This window comes from Hyperolius riggenbachi, chromosome 6, assembly GCF_040937935.1.
Source record: "Hyperolius riggenbachi isolate aHypRig1 chromosome 6, aHypRig1.pri, whole genome shotgun sequence".
Classification (NCBI taxonomy): Eukaryota; Metazoa; Chordata; class Amphibia; order Anura; family Hyperoliidae; genus Hyperolius; species Hyperolius riggenbachi.
Window position 1 is genome coordinate 81943927 of NC_090651.1, and position 18244 is coordinate 81962170.

At 44.1% G+C, this 18244-nt stretch overlaps 1 protein-coding gene and 1 long non-coding RNA gene across 2 annotated transcripts in view; one reads left to right on the forward strand and one right to left on the reverse strand.

Moving 5' to 3' along the window:
• The window catches only part of MOB3C (MOB kinase activator 3C), a 56245-nt gene extending 42571 nt beyond the window's left edge, over positions 1-13674 (reverse strand). The window contains exons 1-2 of the mRNA XM_068239602.1: positions 13492-13674; positions 4820-5730 (exon numbers count right to left, since the gene is read on the reverse strand). Coding sequence (XP_068095703.1) covers positions 4820-5237 — 418 coding nt within the window. The 5' untranslated portion in view covers positions 5238-5730; positions 13492-13674. The remainder of the gene's footprint in view (positions 1-4819; positions 5731-13491) is intronic.
• LOC137520970 (uncharacterized) overlaps positions 13279-18244 on the forward strand; it is an 82286-nt gene continuing 77320 nt past the window's right edge. Inside the window, exon 1 of the long non-coding RNA XR_011021979.1 lies at positions 13279-13307. This is a non-coding gene — a long non-coding RNA (uncharacterized lncRNA). The remainder of the gene's footprint in view (positions 13308-18244) is intronic.

The window sequence follows — 18244 nt, forward strand, 5'->3', positions numbered from 1 at the left end:
CGCAGAGATGAACGCAATCCACAAACAGGACCAGGAACAGGATAACTAGCTCAGCACGGGTGTTCACGATACGCGCAAACTACCAAAACGTGCTGGAAAACTGACTAACTGAACATAGGAAATAAACAGTTCGTGTACGTATATATCAGCGACACTGATATATTAACGTAACACAAATACAAGGAAAATAACAAAATGCGCAAGTATGCGTATATATTGGCGATGAACCAATATATGACACAAGACAAGCAAGTAGCAATTTCTAGAACAAGAGCAGAACTAGGAGGACTCGCTGACCCCTTCGCAGGAGTCAGCGCAGTCCACACGGACCAGGAACGAGGTGGGGCACGAGCAGAGTAACAGATAGTCTGAAACTATGATAGCCCATGAGGCATTGCAGGAAGCAGTTCTTTATACTGAGGTCATCCAATGGGAGCAGACCTGCAGATTCCCACACAAGTGAATGGTAATTAATCACAGGCTGATAGCAGGAAAAGGCAGACAATGATATGCAGCCTGCAGGAAAGGGACCGCCCCTCCACTGCAGCAGACAATGTTTGTTTACACAAAAGCATATTAAACTGTCATAAACTTCAGAGCGACTGCAGATGGAATCAGCAACTAGTTTAAGTGCAAACCAAACTATGCAAGCAAATGCATGTAATGACATTAGAACTGCTTGGTTTGCAATACCAGTGCAGTCAGCAGTAAACGCTGCAGAAGCGATCATAACAGTGGCCATGATTCTCCTTTGATCCAATAAAAGGTCAATTGGTCAAATAATGTATGGGCACCCTTACTGGGAAACTCAGTTATGATAAAAGTGAATACCAAGATAATAATGGGAATGTGTATAGTATGTGAATCCCCTGTACATAATCCTGTCTGTGTATTTCTTTCACCTTCTTAGGGCCCTTTTCCACGAGCAATCCCAATTGCTAAACGCTAGCGATTGTGCCTTGTCACTATTTTTTAATGTGAACGCGATTTTGCATACGCAATGCACTTGCAAAAATCGCTGTAAAAATCGCTCCGAGATGCGATTGCGCTTTTGTAAAAATCGAATCGCGGCAGTGGAAAACACCTACTGCAATTCCTGTGTTAAAGTGGCAACCCTAGCAATTAAAAAATTGCTAGTGATTTGCAATTTTGCGATTCAGCATCACAATCGCTGTAAGTGGGAAAGGGCCCTCATGCCCTGTACACATGCCAGACGAAACTCAGCTGAGGTAGCCGATAACGACCACCTCTGAATTTAATCCAGCATGTGTACGACAACCCACGACCCCTCTAGACTGCTCGGCTGAGACATGGCCAAAAGCACTGCTCTCCCTGCGTACCCGATCACACGACATTACAATAGCGATGCTCCATCATACCCATGCCCCCGTGCATAGCAACAGTACAGATCGCTAGCCTGCAGGCTAGTGATACGTCTGTCAGCCTTGTCCCTGCCATGCCACCCAAGGGATCGATCACTGATCCCCTCCGGGCGACACTGATTTATCGTGCACGGTCATTTAGAAGTGTAGCATTTGCTCAGTTAGAGAGTGACAAAAACCTCTTCTAAGAGGGAAACCAGAATCCAGCTGAAGCTACATTATGTTTTCTTTCTATACGGAGCTGTGTTCTTGGCTGGCTGAAAAGTTTGCCATGAATCCTAACTTTCAGACAAGTACTAAGTGGTGGCAGCACTTTCTCATTAAATGGCTTAACATATTACCAGTCGCTTGGTACTCGTTATTTCACAGTCCATTAAATAAATTGATTACAGAATGTGTCAGTGGAATAGATGTCAGACAGCCAGTCATAAGTATGGAGCGTGATTTAGAGGCCTCCAAGACTGCATAACAGATGTTGCCTACGTATAGCTCTGCGCTGCGCTCTTGGCTTCCTGTACTGTACTAGAAGGGACCTCTCTCCTATTTTATCAGGGTTTTCTTGAATCGTTTCAACTATCACAGCCATCCATTGCCTAACTTCATGCAAGGACACACCTGTACCTGACCATACTCATACTACCTGACTGCTGCACAATCTCAGCAACATCACAAAATAAAAGCACAAGTGACTGTCTATGAGCGGATGTGCCAAGAAAAGTAAGTCTGGACTTGTGGGCAGAGCCCAGCAGGCCCTTCAGCAAAACTGAGCTGGCCGGGCCCGCTACACAAGCCTTCATTCCCCCACCCCACCCCACCCTGGATTAAAATTCTGTCTGGGCCCCCCCTGCACTAGCTTATCACCGCCACCCCCTTCAGAGCGAGCAGAGCAAGGCAGCAGCGTACATTACCTGTTGTCTCCGAAACTAGCTACATGTCCTCTTCACTCCTCTCTTCAGCCACGCCTACTGTGCAACTCTTTCCGGCTCCCTGATGCACATCACATGACATACAGAGAAGGAGTTACACTGTACAGTGCAGCTGAAGAGAGGAGTGAAGAGAAGTGTAATAGCTCCACCAACAACAGATAATGTATGCTGCTTCTGCTGCCACACTCTGCATCTCACAAAGGCGGACCCCCTAAGCCCCTGGGACCCCTGCAATGGTGGGAATGATGTATTGTTTTCCAACTGACAGACTTAAGTCTTGTACACTATTAATGTCTCCTTTAACGGTTGTTGCTTGATTACAAGGTCAACAGTTCTGAGAACGAATGCTGTGCAGACACGCTGTTCAGCTATAACCGAGCAGGATGTACTGTCAGTGGTAATAGGAGGCCTCATGACGTAGGCATGGGATGCGTGGCGGGGATGCGCCGTTTTGAGCACTCCTATAAAGTTTAGAGATGCGGTTTTCTCGGCAATATAGGTATGCACATTGGAGGTTCAGGAATTGCCCTAAGTACCCCATGATATATTTAAATGACATTTTTTATCGTAACAACCAACGATTTATACAGGAAAATCATGATGATTAACAACGTTGCCCAAACTTTTGCATCCCACTGTATATCCTTTAGCGTTTTCCATCAGGTCTGCTCTTATTTCCAGGATCATGGTTGGTAGATACCCCTCTCACTCTGTTCCATTCGTTCTGGGATGGTTTCCAGTGTGTATAAATACTAGGAGGGTTTCCTCTGTCTCATTTGCACAGCTCCAAAGTTTGATAAAGTGCTGTCGCTGGACAAGCTGGCTTATTTCTTCTGCTCTGGATGAACTTTTAAAGGACCACTATGCAAAAAAATTTAAAATACATGTAAACACATCCAAATAAGAAGTATGTTTCTTCCAGAGTAAAATGAGCTATAAATTACTTTTCTCCTATGTTGCTGTCACTTACCATAGGTACGGTAGTAGAAATCCGAAGTAGGAGAGTAGTAGAACCGACAGGTTTTTGGCTAGTCCATCTCTTCATGGGGGAGTCTCATCATGGCCTTTATTCTTTATAAAGACACTCCATGAAAAGGATTTATATAAAGATGCTATCCAGCATGCCTGCTCACTGTACACTTTTTTGGCATTTGGACAGAGCAACTAACTACCAGTAAGTGCTTTTGAAAAATAACAAAAACCCTGAGAATTCCCTTGAAGAGCTGGACTAGCCCAAAACCTGCCGGTTCTATCAGATTTCTATTACCTATTGTAAATGACAGCAACATAGCAGAAACGTAATTTATGGCTCAATTTACTCTGGAAGAAATGTACTTTGTATTTGTATGTGTTTACATATACTTAAAATTTCATGATTTTCAGGATAGTGGTCCTTTAAAAAATTTCCCATGGATTGGCAACAGAGGATTGGATTGATATCCTTCAGAATGTCCCCTTGGTCTCTACAAATGCCTCCCAGAAACTTTCACAGCTTAACATCTTGCATAGGAACTTTCTAACTCCCAAGAGGCTTTTCTCTATGGGTTATAGAGGCGATCCAATATGCCCCAGGTGTTGTAGAGATCATGGGGACTTACTCCATATGTTATGGCGATGCCCAAAACTTTATAGATATTGGGGGCAAGTACTAGACATCATTGATACTGTTTCTAAACAACGGATGAATGGAAGTGTAGAACTTTGTATCCTGGGTTCATTGGTGGGTTTAAGTATAAAGGAAGATGTGCAAATTATGATAATCCGTCTACTATTCCAAGCAAGGAAATTAATTTTAATACATTGGAAGGATTCAAACCCCCCGAATGTTGAAACTTGGATTAAACAAGTAAATACATATTTAAAGTTGGAGAAATAATATACCAACATAGGAAATCTCGACAGAAATTTGACAAGATTTGGTCGGGTTGGCTGGATACCCCGGGCTTTTCTTTAATCCACGATAGATTGTTTGCTGGTCTTAATTGAAATCCCTAGTATAATACAGCTGCAGAAAGCAGCATTATGAAGGGATATACTAATTTTTTCAGTATCCTGTATAACCTTGTTATGAAAACTGCTTCATGGTCAATTTAATGATTAACATTACAATGCTGTACTGGATATGTGATATATCTTTATGTTGATTGTATTATTTTATTATGTTTTATAAAGGCTGTTTAAAAAAAAAATTCCCATAAAATAGGTTCTGACCCACACCTATTTTTGCTTCCTTTACTCAAGTACACCTCTGATCCCATGCCCCTGTCTTTGTTGTGAGACACTAAGAGTTAGTCCTCAATTTACCCCCTTTTTACCATTCTAGACCCTAAGAGAGGCTAGTATGCATTACACCCCACTGAGGACACAAATAATTAATCACAAACTGACTAATCACAAAACTCCATGCATGTGTAAATAGACCCTTAATCTACACAGTGCCTGTAGGTCTATCTTGCCTATGCATGTTGTATAACTTCTATTTCTGTTCATTCATTCACAACCACCCATTACCTGTTCTAGTGGGAAATATATCTTCATTGTTTATCAGAGTTTCAATCCACTCCATTAGCATGTTCATGTATAGAGGAGCCGAAACTTTAGTGGGCTTCTTATACCTCAGTTCATCTTGCCACCTGTACTCATACTTTGAACCCCCAGACATAACTGGGCAACTCCTTTCATTGCAGAACTCAGACATGGTGCCATATATCAGGTTTATCCTATTGAAAAAGTCCACCACATGAACTGCAATCCAATCATTGATGTTTTCCCCAGGAGGAAGGTGGACCACTGTCTTCAGGTCAAGGCCGGACTTCAGGGAGGCTTGGGCCTTTTTGTACAGCTCAAATCGTTGTGTTCCTGGCTCAAACTTCTTTCGAGGACGAAATGTCCTGTCCTTATTAAACACCTGGGTAAGGCATAGAGCCATTTCCACTAAGGCGAGACACCATAAGTCTAGGCTAGAAGCAATGAAGGAAGTATGCTATGGGAAGGTCGATGATGTTAAACTCAAGAGGAACTGTGAAAGCTTGTTTTTTGAAATTCAGTAGAGGAAGTCCGGGTTGAAGTCTCTGGAAGCGATTTGACAATGCGAAAAATAAAGGATCTGGAGGTCAATAAAGGATGGGAAGGCCTGTGGCTCAGAGGTTTATAGACAGAATGAGGAGTGATGGCTCTAGAGTTTAGTAGATGCTGTGAAGAGTAGTACTGTGGAAGTAAGTAGCCTGCATGAAGGATTATGGTCTATAGTTCGGTGGAGGGTGTGAGAGAAGATGGCTCAGAGGTAGAGCATCGAAGGGAGACGTCTCTGACCATACAGACAGAAAAAGGACAGATACGTTTCTTCTACATTCTGGAATAAGTCATTTGGTCACTCTTGTGCAGCATTTGTCTTTATTCTTCCCCATATAGAAGCCGTTTTTCTGAAAGAGAAGAAATACAATTTCAGAATTGATGTCTAAAAATAGATTATCATCAAGATGAGGTTTCTTGCAAATAACTGAAGAATTATTTCCAGGCATGCAATATATCTACATGTAGGTTTTTTTGGGTGTGCTTAATTACACAAGATGTAAGGGTTACCACCAAGTAAGACAAGGGGGAGAGAATAGAGACTGTTATGGCTTCAGCTGCAATAGTTGTATCTTCCATTCCCCCCCCCCCCCCCTGGAATATGTGCGGCAGCAGGGTGAGCTGTCTTTTGGCTCTCCCTGTGCCATAATGATGGGAACTCACAGTGTGTTAGTCACAACGAATATATAGGTGGGTTAGACAGGCTAAACGCCCTAACTACATATAGGGTGCATTTCTCTCTGTTTTCCTTCTGTCATGTGCAAGAGTTCAGTTCCACTTTAAGTCCAGAAAGAGGAAATCAGTTGCCTTACCTAAAAATGCTGTTCCAATAGTCAGCATTCCTAAACCAGTGTATATAATTGATAGGCATTGCCTAGCAGACAGATGCCCCATCCCTTCAATACCTATTTATTGTACTCTACAAAGCAGTGTGGAAAATGTGTCAGTGCTACATAAATACATAATAATAAGTGATGACTGAATCTGTAATAGTATATACTACAGCAAGACTGTCACAATACAGCTGTCACTGTTGTGCTACAGACTTCAATGACTCCACTGATTTCCCCATGTTTTCTTGACATGAATCATTACATATATCACCTTTGTCACCAGATGACTCAATACAGTACTACTATATATACATATTGCTCCACTTTCCAATTGCCTTTGGCCTGGTTCACACTAGCAGAAAACAAAGTTCCGTTTATTAAGAACTGCACGGATCAGCAAGACTGCAAGCAGATGCTATGCAAAGCAATATAATCCGTTCACATTGGTCTATTCATAACAGATCTGTTCATTCCGCTCCAACAAGCTGAACATGCAAGGCTGTGTGGTCCGCAATTTCTCCGGATTGGACATGCGAAGAGAATGCCTACAGAGTGAATGGACGCCCAGTTTCGAGATGAAAAGCAGGTCGGGCACCAGTTAATCCTTCAGTGCAATTTTAATCCATGAAGATACAATAAATGACATCAAAAAGGGGTGAACAGGACGGCCTGACAGCCGTTTTGCAGGTATCCCTGCTTCGCCAGAGGCCAATTTATTGCAGGGAGACCAACCAACTAAATGACCAACTCATTTACATACTGCGCACGCAAGGGGAATGGCGGACTGCATGATATGGCCGCATTCAGAACAATTGCACGTTGTTCAAAAGACTTGTACACACATGGCCAACTTCACAATATCAGTCCAACAGTCGTGTGAGTTGATCTGCTGGATGGATCAGACAAACCGCCTCTTATTTACATAAATAGATTGTCTCGCACATACTATGGTATCAAACAATATAATGTCTTTGGAGTGCTGCAGCAGGAGAAAAGGGGATGGCGCCCCTACAGAACATATACATACAGAAGCTGCCACATCCTATGAAATTCTTTACTGTCCCATGTAAAATTTTAAGACAACGTTTTGTAACCATGTAGGGTCCCTTTATCAAGGCAATGTGTGCTCTAGGACAGTGTTTCTCAACATTTTATTGGTATGTACCCCTTTTAAAACCCTGTACTCACCAAGTACCCCCTAGCATAGTACACTTTATCACAAGTACCCCTTGACAAATATATATTTAATCGTAGTACATTATAATTGGTTCTAAACAATTTCCAAGCATTTCCTATTGCTTTTAATTAGCTAAAATACTTATTTGGTGGTGTTTAAATAAGATTTATCTTTTTCTAAAACTCTAAATTTGTTATTCTTGGTTTAGTATATAAAGCCCGAGTACCTCCTGAAACCATCAGAAGTACCCCCTGGGGTACGCGTACCACACGTTGAGAACCAACCATCTGTCCGCTGCAGAACTGGCAAAAAAATAAGAGTTTTACTTACCTGCAGGGGGCTGGCAGAAGCCCCAGGTAAGATAAACTTTTATTTTTTTGGATACCTCAGTTCCGCTTTAAGCACTCAAGTGAAGTGATGCCCACTAAGTGAGTGGCCCACCACAGCAAACCACCTGTTATCAGTCGCTTGTTCCTTCATTTACCACATGTACAAATGTCCAACAGACCAAATTCAGATGATTTGTTGGACGCGTTTGTACAAGCCTTGAAAACTGTACATTACAGTATACAGATCTCTGCAGATTACATCAAATTACTGGCGGCTTTCCCAAATTCTTCTCATATCTGAGTGACTCATTTTAAAGGGAAAATAAACTTTTATTACTCTATTATTAGGGCCCGTTTCCACTATTGCGGTGCGGAATCGCCGCATATCACCGCTGACAAAATCGCATGTGGATGCGATTCCGCATGCGTTTTTGCCGCGATTTCGCATGCGATTTTGCATAGGCAGGGTATAAGCGATTTTAACCAAGTCACTGCCTGTGTCAATTTACATTACTTTTAATGCGAAATCGTGGCAAAAAATGCATGCAAAAAACGCATGCGATTTCCCTATTAAATACATTGCCTGCGATTCTCCTGCATTCCACACGTAGGCGAATTCTGCAGGGTCTACCGTGCAGAAAAATCCTGCACAGAAAAACGCAAATGAAAACTGACAAGTGGAAACAATCCCATCCACTTGTATTGCTTATGCGAATCCGCATGCGTTGTCTGCATGCGGATTCGCGCTAGTGGAAACGGGCCCTTACACTTGTGTCAAGCAATACACGTGTTTCTTTCTCTTGATACTGAATATGTCTTTCAATAAATAAAACCATAGTGTTACACGGTTAATTTCACATCAACTTCACTGCCTGTGACACAGGAGACCAGAATTAGAATCTCAGCTCTTCCTGTTTAGTAAGCCAGCACCTATTCAGTGAGGAGACCTTGGGCAAGACTCCTTAACACTGCTACTGCCTATAGAACGTGTTCTAGTGGCTGCAGCTCTGGCGCTTTGAGTCCATCAGGAGAAAAAACGCAATGTAAATGTTATTTGTCTTGTGTAAACTTGACATGCTCTTTAGCAAAAGTAATATTCCACTAGAGGTCAGATCAGGGCTGTGGAGTCGGTACAAAAATCATCCGACTTCGACTCCTCATTTTATGAAACCACCAACTCCGACTCCAGGTACCCAAAATTACTCCGACTCCTCCACTCCAACTCCTTAGTCTAATTTTTACAAAGGCTATGGATTGGTTCAAAAATCATCAGACTCCGACTTCTCAGTTTACTGAAACCACCAACTCCGACTCCAGGTACACAAAATTGCTCCGACTCCTCGACTCCGACTCCACAGCCCTGGGTCAGATTGCAGTAAAGGTGGCCATACAAACATAAATGTGGCAAAACAATCAATCACTCTCTAATTGGAAATTAATCAGAGAGGTATGGATTCCTACCACACACACATCAATTTTCAAAAGATTTCAGCAGGCAATCTACAGAAATCTATGGAAGCGCAGCCTTGCTCTGATCGATGCAATACAACACCATAGGCTGTCAATCTACCGCCGCTCGTGCCCCGCCCCCTAACAGTGGAGATTTTCTGCCGGATTGATTTTAATCCAAAATCAATTAGAATCCCGATCAATGGGACATGTCCTTCTATATATTCCCAGCTGACACTTTTGCACGGGGTGGATGAAGCAGGATAGATGGGACCAGTGCCAGGACAAGGCTCTCCAGCATCCGACACAGAGATGCTAAAGTGCACCTCCCTACATCCATCAGATAAGCTTGCATGCTTACTTGCTTTGTCCTCAGGTCCCTTCCCCATTACTTGAAAGTCATTGGCTCAAGCTGATATAACTCCACCCCTCTTTAAAAGTGATACTTAAGCCAACTAAAAAAAAGATTTGCTTACCTGGGGCTTCTACCAGCCCCCTGCAGCTGTCCTGTGCTCACTCTGATCCTCAACGATCCTCCGTTCTCCCGCCGCTGTGCAGTTTTGGGTTTCGCCGACTGGGAGTATCCTTGCTCCCATTCCCTTCCTCAATAGCGCTCTGCGCAGGATGCTATTGTGGATGGGAACCCGGTGCAGGCACAGGACAGCTGCTAGAAGCCCCATGTAAGTGAATCTCTTTTTTTCTAGTTGGCTTACATATCACTTTAAATCAAATTCTGCCTGCAACTGTTTCACCTACCCAGCCAGACTCACCGAGAGTGGTGCTCCCTGTTAAAGCACACCTGAAGTGAGAGGAATATGGAAGCTGCCGTATTTATTTCCTTTGAAACAATGCAAAGTGCCTGGCATCCTGCTGACCTTTTCTTGCATCAGTAGTGTCTGAATCACACACCTGAAACAAGCATGCAGCAGATGCCGTCAAACTTAAAGGACAGCTATAGCAAGAGGGCTATGGAGGCTGCCATATCTTTTTCCTTTTAAACAATACCAGTTGCCTGGCAGTCCTGCTGATCATCTGCCTCTAATACTTTTTGCCATAGACCCTGAACAAGCATGCAGCAGATCAGGTGTTTCTGACATTATTGTCGGATCTGACAAGACTAGCTTCATGCCTGTTTCAGGTGTAATTCAGACACTTCTGCAGCCAAATAGATCAGCAGGGCTGCCAGGCTACTGGTATTGTTAAAAAGGAAATAAATATTGCAGCCTCCATATTGCTCTCGCTTTAGTTGTCCTTTAAGTCAAACATCTGATCTGCATGCTTGTTCAGGGTCTATGGCTACAAGAATTAGAGGTAGAGGATCAGCATGATAGCCACGCAATTTGCATGGTCTAAAAGGAAATAAATATGGCACCCTCCATATCCCTTTCACTTCAGGTGTCATTTAAACTACCTCCTGCCCCGATCTTCCATACAGGATTACATGTCTACACACTCAGCAGTCCATCTGACAACACCACTAGTATTAGTGAGATGCAAATAATGCCTGCATGCCTGAAATTTGCATCCCATCAGCCATCTCTAGTGAACAGTGATGTGTCAGCTCAGACTCCACCTGTCAGCACCAGCCATTTCTATTGGTCAGCATACTGACAGCACGGAATGACAAAGTGGCTGGGCTGTGCTAGGAATGGCATGTCTGTGATGCACAGTTGTTTCTGGAGGCTCTGATTCAAAAGCATCCCCCTAACCTCTCCTCACTGCTTCACGCAAGGCTGATGCCTCTGTTGCCTGTGCTTTGGCCTGGGCCTGGGCAGGACACTATGAGGGCACAACAAAAAGGACAGACTCTGAAGAAACACACCTAGAACAACCGACAAAAGGAGGACACTGTACAGAGAGCTGATAGTGTAACGACACTGTGACAATCACTCTAACACGGCAGCGCTGTGTCATAGCGGATAGCACTGTCGCCTTGCAGCGCTTGTTCCCACCCAGCCTATCTGCACAGAGTTTGTATGTTGTCTATGTTGGTTTCCTCTGGACACTCTGGTTTCCTCCCACACTCCAAAAAACATACAGATAGGTTACCGGTAATTGGCTTACCCATAATTTGGCCCTAGACTTCAATGGACATTTGACTATGCTAGCGATTAGATTGTGAGCTCCTCTGAGGGACAGTTAGTGACATAAATATGTACTCTGTAAAGCACTGCAGAAGATGTAGGCGCTATATAAGTAATAATAAAGAGATACAGTAAGGCGCACAAAATTGGAGGAAGAATCTTGGGCAAATTTGGGTATCGAGTGGAGCAACAACTTCGAAGAGGTAATGCTGTGAGAAGTAATATACCAGTACTCCAGAATGACTGTGGGTTACAATATACTGCACCACCAGATGGGGGTTTTGTTTGTACAGTGGCAACACAAAGAATACACTTCTCCTTTCTGAGGAAACTTTTTAGAATACAAATAAGCTACTCATCAGAAAAGTGGAACATTCTAGAGCTTCATTGTTGCTGGATGATATTATGTGTGCATCCCCATGTGGCTGCAGCTATCCTGAACCTTTTACTGTTCACCCCCTGCCTCCTCAGCTGTGTCTGACTATTACTAAAAGGGAGAAATGACACAACTGACATCACTTTGTTCAGTCTCGATATTACACATCAAAGGACCAGTGATGTCACATGATTTCACTGATGTCTGACAGAGCTTTACTGTGCATAAATAGGTGTCTGTAATGCAGAGTGGGTGTAGGTTTCTCAGAAGGTAGTTGCATTGGTTATAGCTGCTAAATGGTTATCTGTGAGATTCTTCAACACTTTTGCAGGGAAGAAATGTTTTCTTGTGATTCATTTCATACATTTACAGTAGTTACCCATGAGATAAAATCTAGGGTCATCCACCTACGGTACTCACGCATCATTGTGTCCAGTGGAGCTCCTCTCAGAATCACCTGTGTGAAAGTAAGGTAACCACTAAGGATACAATTAACCGAACGTTTACGAACAATTCTTCATATGAACGATCGGAAATTAAATGGAAAAAAATCACCTAACCAATCCAATCAGAATGACGAGATTGATCCGAAATTCTGATAGATTTAATTAATCTGATCGGATTGGTTAAAAGATTTTTGTTCATTAGTGGTCCCAAATGAACATTTCCGATCGCTCATATGAAGAATCAATCATAAACGATTGTTCGGGAAATTGTATAGTTAACAGCCACCTTTAAGCCGCATCTACACGAGTAGATGCGGCCGCGATGCTCCTTATCAATCGAGCCGCTGATGCGGCTCGATTGATAAGATCCGACAGGATGGATCTCCGCACCGCCGATTCCCTGCTCGCTCCCCGCGAGGGGACAATGGCAGGGAATCGAGCGGAAGATAAGCGGCGCCGGCGGGGACGAGCGGGCAATCGAATGCGGTGCACGCGCGGCGAGCGGGGACGCGGCGGGCACACGGAAGAGGCGATCTGAGGCTTTAGGATAACCAGAGACACACTGTAGCTGTCATTACAGATCCTGTTATAGGATTTCGGCCTGGTACCCACTACAAAAAGCTTTCGCTAATCGCAATCACTAGTTTTGTGTGAATAGTTTGTAAGTGATTTCATGAGCGTTTTCTGTAGCGATTAAGTGTAATCAATTCGCCAGTGGTTGTGTAGCGATTAGCATTTTTAATTCCGATTGGTCCTTTCAATTGATTTTAATTTTGTTAGTGTGCAGTAATGTAAAAATGCTAGCAAAATCGCTCTGTACAGGTTTTGATGAGCGATTACGCCAGTGTTTATATACTTTACATTGCAGAAAAGCTGAAGCTGAACACGAAAAATGCTGCATGTCCTGCGTTTTGGTAATCACAATCGCTCCAGTGGAATTTGGCCCATCCATTAACATTAGCTGAGCGTTTAGGAAAATCGCTAGCGGTTTGAATAGCTTCCTAAACGCTCAGAAAATTGCTCTAGTGGGTTTGAGCCCTCTCTGTGATCTCCCCTGTCACCCCAGGGGCAAAAACTGGGAATACATTCCATTAGACTCTGTATGTAGCTTCCCTGTGTGCTGTGAGTGGTTCTGCCCCTCCTGAGGGTGACAGATGAGGAGGAAAACATCAGCACTGGCTCTAACTTCCCTGTTTGTGTCATCTGAGGTTCTGCCTTTCCCCAGGCGACAAGGTAAACCAGCAAACCATATCTACTGTAAATGTTGTGTCCTGTGACTGCCCTGCCCTTTCTGGGGTACCACAAGGGGAGAGAAACGGGCAGACTTCTTAGTTGCACCCACTGCTGCCTGTGCTGACTGAGGCCACGCACTCGAGGGTAATAGTGAGAGAACCCTCCACATCTTGTCTGTACTTACTTAGGTGTATCTGTTAATTGCCTCCGCTCCTCCTCAGAAGATGCTGTCTGCAGATTTCCCAGGGAGCCCCGAGAATGTCTGACCCCTCTAGAAGTACGAGAGAGTGAGGGAAGTAACGTGGTTCCAGTTCTGCTCTCTGCTGCTCTGAACTTCTGCGAAGTTCACTTTAATCCACCTCAAGAGTTTTCTCAGCAAGTGACATCACATCCTCCCTATCCTCCCCACACAATGCGCTGTATATCACTGCATGTTACATCCTGCCCGTCTTCCAGCTCACTGCACACACTCCATCCTTCTCTCCATTCAGCACAGGACATGCTACATACTAAGCTTCATGCTACATACATTGTACCTATCAAACTCTGCATGCTGCATCCTCCTCTCTATTCAGCACAGGACATGCTACATACTAAGCTTCATGCTACATACATTGTACCTATCAAACTCTGCATGCTGCATCCTCCTCTCTATTCAGCACAGGACATGCTACATACTAAGCTACATGGTACCTATCAAATTGCATGCTACCTCTTCCTATCCATTCAGCACAGTACATGCTATATAGTAAGCTTCATGCTACATTCTCCCTCACACCCTGCATGCTGCATCCTCCTCTCCATTCAGCACAGAACATGCTACATACTAAGCTTCATGCTACATTATCCCTATTACACTCTGCATACTACATCCTCCTCTCCATTCAGCACAGTACATGCTACATCCCCCATCCTCCTATATGCTACATTCCCCATCCTCCTATATGCTACATCATCTCCTCTCAAATACAATACACACAAAACACACTGCTACATACACCACATCTACTCAGCACAATACATACTCCATTCTACGCCTACTGAACTAACTCTGTCTAATCAGAACAATAAATACTCCATTCTTCTCATGCTGAACACTACACCCTCTCCATCCACTCAGCACAATAGACACGGAATGGTACATTCTCATCATCTCCCTAATGCTCTACACTGCATGCTACATCTTCCCCAACCCCCATACCTGTACACAGACAGCATGCTGCACAGTGCATGCTATGCTCCCCCACCCCCCCTCGCCAAACACAATACACACTAGGCACATTGCATTCTATATTCTCCCCAACACAATGGCAGCTTACACAGTCCATGCCACATTCTACCCCCAACACAATATGCGCTACGCCTACACACAGTACACAGTGCATGCCATATTATCCCCCAAGCACAGTACACACTATGCGCATTGCATGCCACATTCTACCTCCAACACAATACAGCCTACACATAGTGCATGCCACATTCTTACCCAACTCAATACACCCTACACACATTGCATGCCCCATTCTCCCCTGAATAAAATACACACTATGCACACGCCTGCCACATTTTTAGGCAACACAATACACACAATGCAGCCTACACATAGTACATGCCACATTCTACCACCAACACAATACACCCAATACAAATTACACCCCACTTTCTCCCCTGAATACAATACACACTATGCACACTACTTGCCACATTCTCCTCCCCCCCCAATACAGCCTATGCATGTTGTATGCCACATTCTCCCGCAACACAGCCTATGTGTAGTGCATGCCACATTCTTCCACAACACAATGCAGCCTACACTTTTGCATGCCACATTCTCCCACAACGCAGCCTACGCATAGTGCATGCCACATTCCCACAACGCAGCTTACGCATAGTGCATGCCACATTCTCCCACAACGCAGCCTACGCATAGTGCATGCCACATTCTCCCCCCAACACAATGCAGCCTATGCATAGTGCATGCCACATTCTCCCCGCCAACATAATGCAGCCTACACATAGAGTATGCCACATTCTCACACAACACAGCCTACGTGTGGTGCATGCCACATTCTTCCCCCAACACAATGCAGCCTACACATAGTGCTTGCCACATTCACTCACAACACAGCTTACGTGTAGTGCATATCACATTCTCCCCCCAACATAATGCATAAAGTGGCTGCAAATAACAATTTTTTTTCTCGTGTATAATCTCCCGTTTGCTATAAAACCTCCCCTTTACCTCCATTAGCTTCCTGTGCTGTAGCACAGACTTGGCTAACCCTGAGGATACAGGACTAGTTCAGGGGTGCTGAGGAAAGGACACAAAAGAGTTCTGGATTCCAGAGTCCAGCAGAGATTACTCCTCCTCCCCTTCCTTAGTGACCTCACAGTCCGAGCCAAGAAGAGTCACCAGGGCTCCAGGAGTCCTAGTGAGAGAGTCCCAACTCCAGGAATGCACCAGTTGTCAACACTTTTGAAAGACTTCTCTGACAACCAGGCGGGAATGGAGGTATGCATCTGGTGGCTCATCTTCTGGTCTGCATGCATGAGCGTAACAATCACCCCTGTGAGCCCTGCTATCACAGGGGGACCCAGAGGCTTTGGGGGCACCTCCACCTACCTCTCCCCAACCCTAAGTGCAGCCAATTTGCAAAAAAAACTCAACGTTCGCTCACAAAAACCATGTGCAGGAGCGTGTGTAATTTTTCCCTGCTTCCAGACGCTGCTTCACAGCAGAACACCCTCTGCTGCCATTCACCAACTTCCGATCACGTGACCTGCATGGGGTTCGTGGACCAAGGGGGCCCCATGCTATCATTTTTGCAGGGGGCCCTATTAAAGAGACACTGAAGCGAAAAAAAATTATGATATATTGAATTGGTTGTGTAGTGCAGATAATTACTAGAACATTAGAAGCAAAGAAAATATTCTAATATTTTTATTTTCAGTTATATAGTGTTTTTCATAACATTGCATCATTTTCTAATATTTGCAGATTACACACTACTAAGCATTCTACATTTTTTACAGAGCAGGCTGTGAACTGTTGACCTGTCTTCTGCAGAAGAAAAAACAATACAGTCACTGACAGTTGAGATAACAAACTTCAGAAGACCAAGCTCTCTGTGACTTTGAAAGTCCTGGAGCTCAATGGCTCTTTTGCATAGATAACAACTGCAGTTTTTTTTTAACTCTTCCTGTACGGGAAACAATATTAGACTTATGTCTCTGCTCCTAATGTTTTATTTCTTAGCTGTACTACACATACAAATCATTACATCATCATTTTTTTTGTCGCTTCATTAAGTCTAGTTACGCCCCTGTCTGCATGCTGACTGCTTTCAATGCCACCTAAAAGTTGGAACTTATCCTAATGATTCACATTTTATTACCCAAGAAGTGGCATTCAGTTCACCCTGTTCTTCTGTGGACAGGCAAAAGAGCAGTTCAACTGTCCATGAAAACAAGGCATCAGGAGAAAAAGTGAACCGAATAAGGGCCAAAGAATTTATCAGCAAAGAGGCTCTGTTGGGACCTATGATTCCATCAATGCAACACTGCACTTCAATGCAGGCTATATTCCCTATCCACCTACCATAATACACACAACATCAGCCCCGTTTCTATGGACGTGCGGAGCATGCAATCGCCTGGGGTGCTGGATTGAGCAACAGGGGGGCGCAGCTGCAGGGAGAGCGGGCATAGTAGTCATAACTCACCTTCCTTCAGCCGATCCCCCACAGCTTCAATCTCCTTCCTCTCCCAATGTCCGTCGCATGGTAACAGTGCCCCCTGTGATGACGTGACCGCATGTCATCATGGAGCACTGTTACCAATGAGACAGATGCCGTGAGAGGAAGGAGATTGAGGCTGCATGGGATCGGCGGAAGGTGAGTTATTCCTGCTATGTCCGCTCCCCTCCGTTGCGGGGCACCTACCTATCTAACCTATACTGCAGGCACCTACCTATCTAACCTATACTGCAGGCACCTACCTACCTAACCTATACAGAGCACACCTACCTATCTAACCTATACTGCAGGCATCTATCTATCTAACCTATACTGGGGGCACCTACATATCTAACCCTAACTGGTGGCAACTATACAGGCTACCTTATACTGGAGGCACCTATGTTTTTACACCCTCGCCCTGGTTAAAATTTAGCCTAAAAACTGCCCTGCACTACATGCTACATTCATTACATGCTACATCTTGCCTCTCTCACCCAACACATTACACACACTGCAAGCCCACGTCATGCCTTTCAGTTCAAACAATATCCACCAAATACTATGCATGTTACATCCTGTTGCTCTCAAGCTGTATTACTACAACTAAGGAAAAGGTAGCAGCCACACTGCAGCCTAATCCTGGCCACAAATGGGTTAATTGAGACTTGCTGGTACAAATTGATCAGGAAATGGCAATCAATGCGGAACACTGCAGCACTCCTCACACTACCTTGCTACAGTTGAGTTGCTTTATGCAATACATGACTATAACTCAGCCTTCGAACAACCCACCTCTCAATTAATCACTGCCAGTCATATGGTATGACTAACAAACTATTAGCCAGTAAGATGGGGGTAAACACATTGCTAGCAGATTCAATTCAAGTGACTGAATCTGGCAAAATGTTTGATTCCTGTACTGTGTAGCTACCATAAAGGATAGGTGTGACAGATCTGATTCTCAGCCAACCTGTGACTGTTCAGCCTGCTGCCCCCTACTTAAGGTGCCCATACATCTAGCAATATATAGTCATATGGACCAAGAGACAGATATCGCTAATTGAATCTGCCCATACACTGCAAGCCGATTCCTAATCGATTTCAGCTTGGAATGTTTTGGGTATTGGCCTTGTGTGGTATTGTTTTGGGTATCACCACCGATGTTGCTTGGCCACTGCTCCCACAAATGTTAATGTGCAC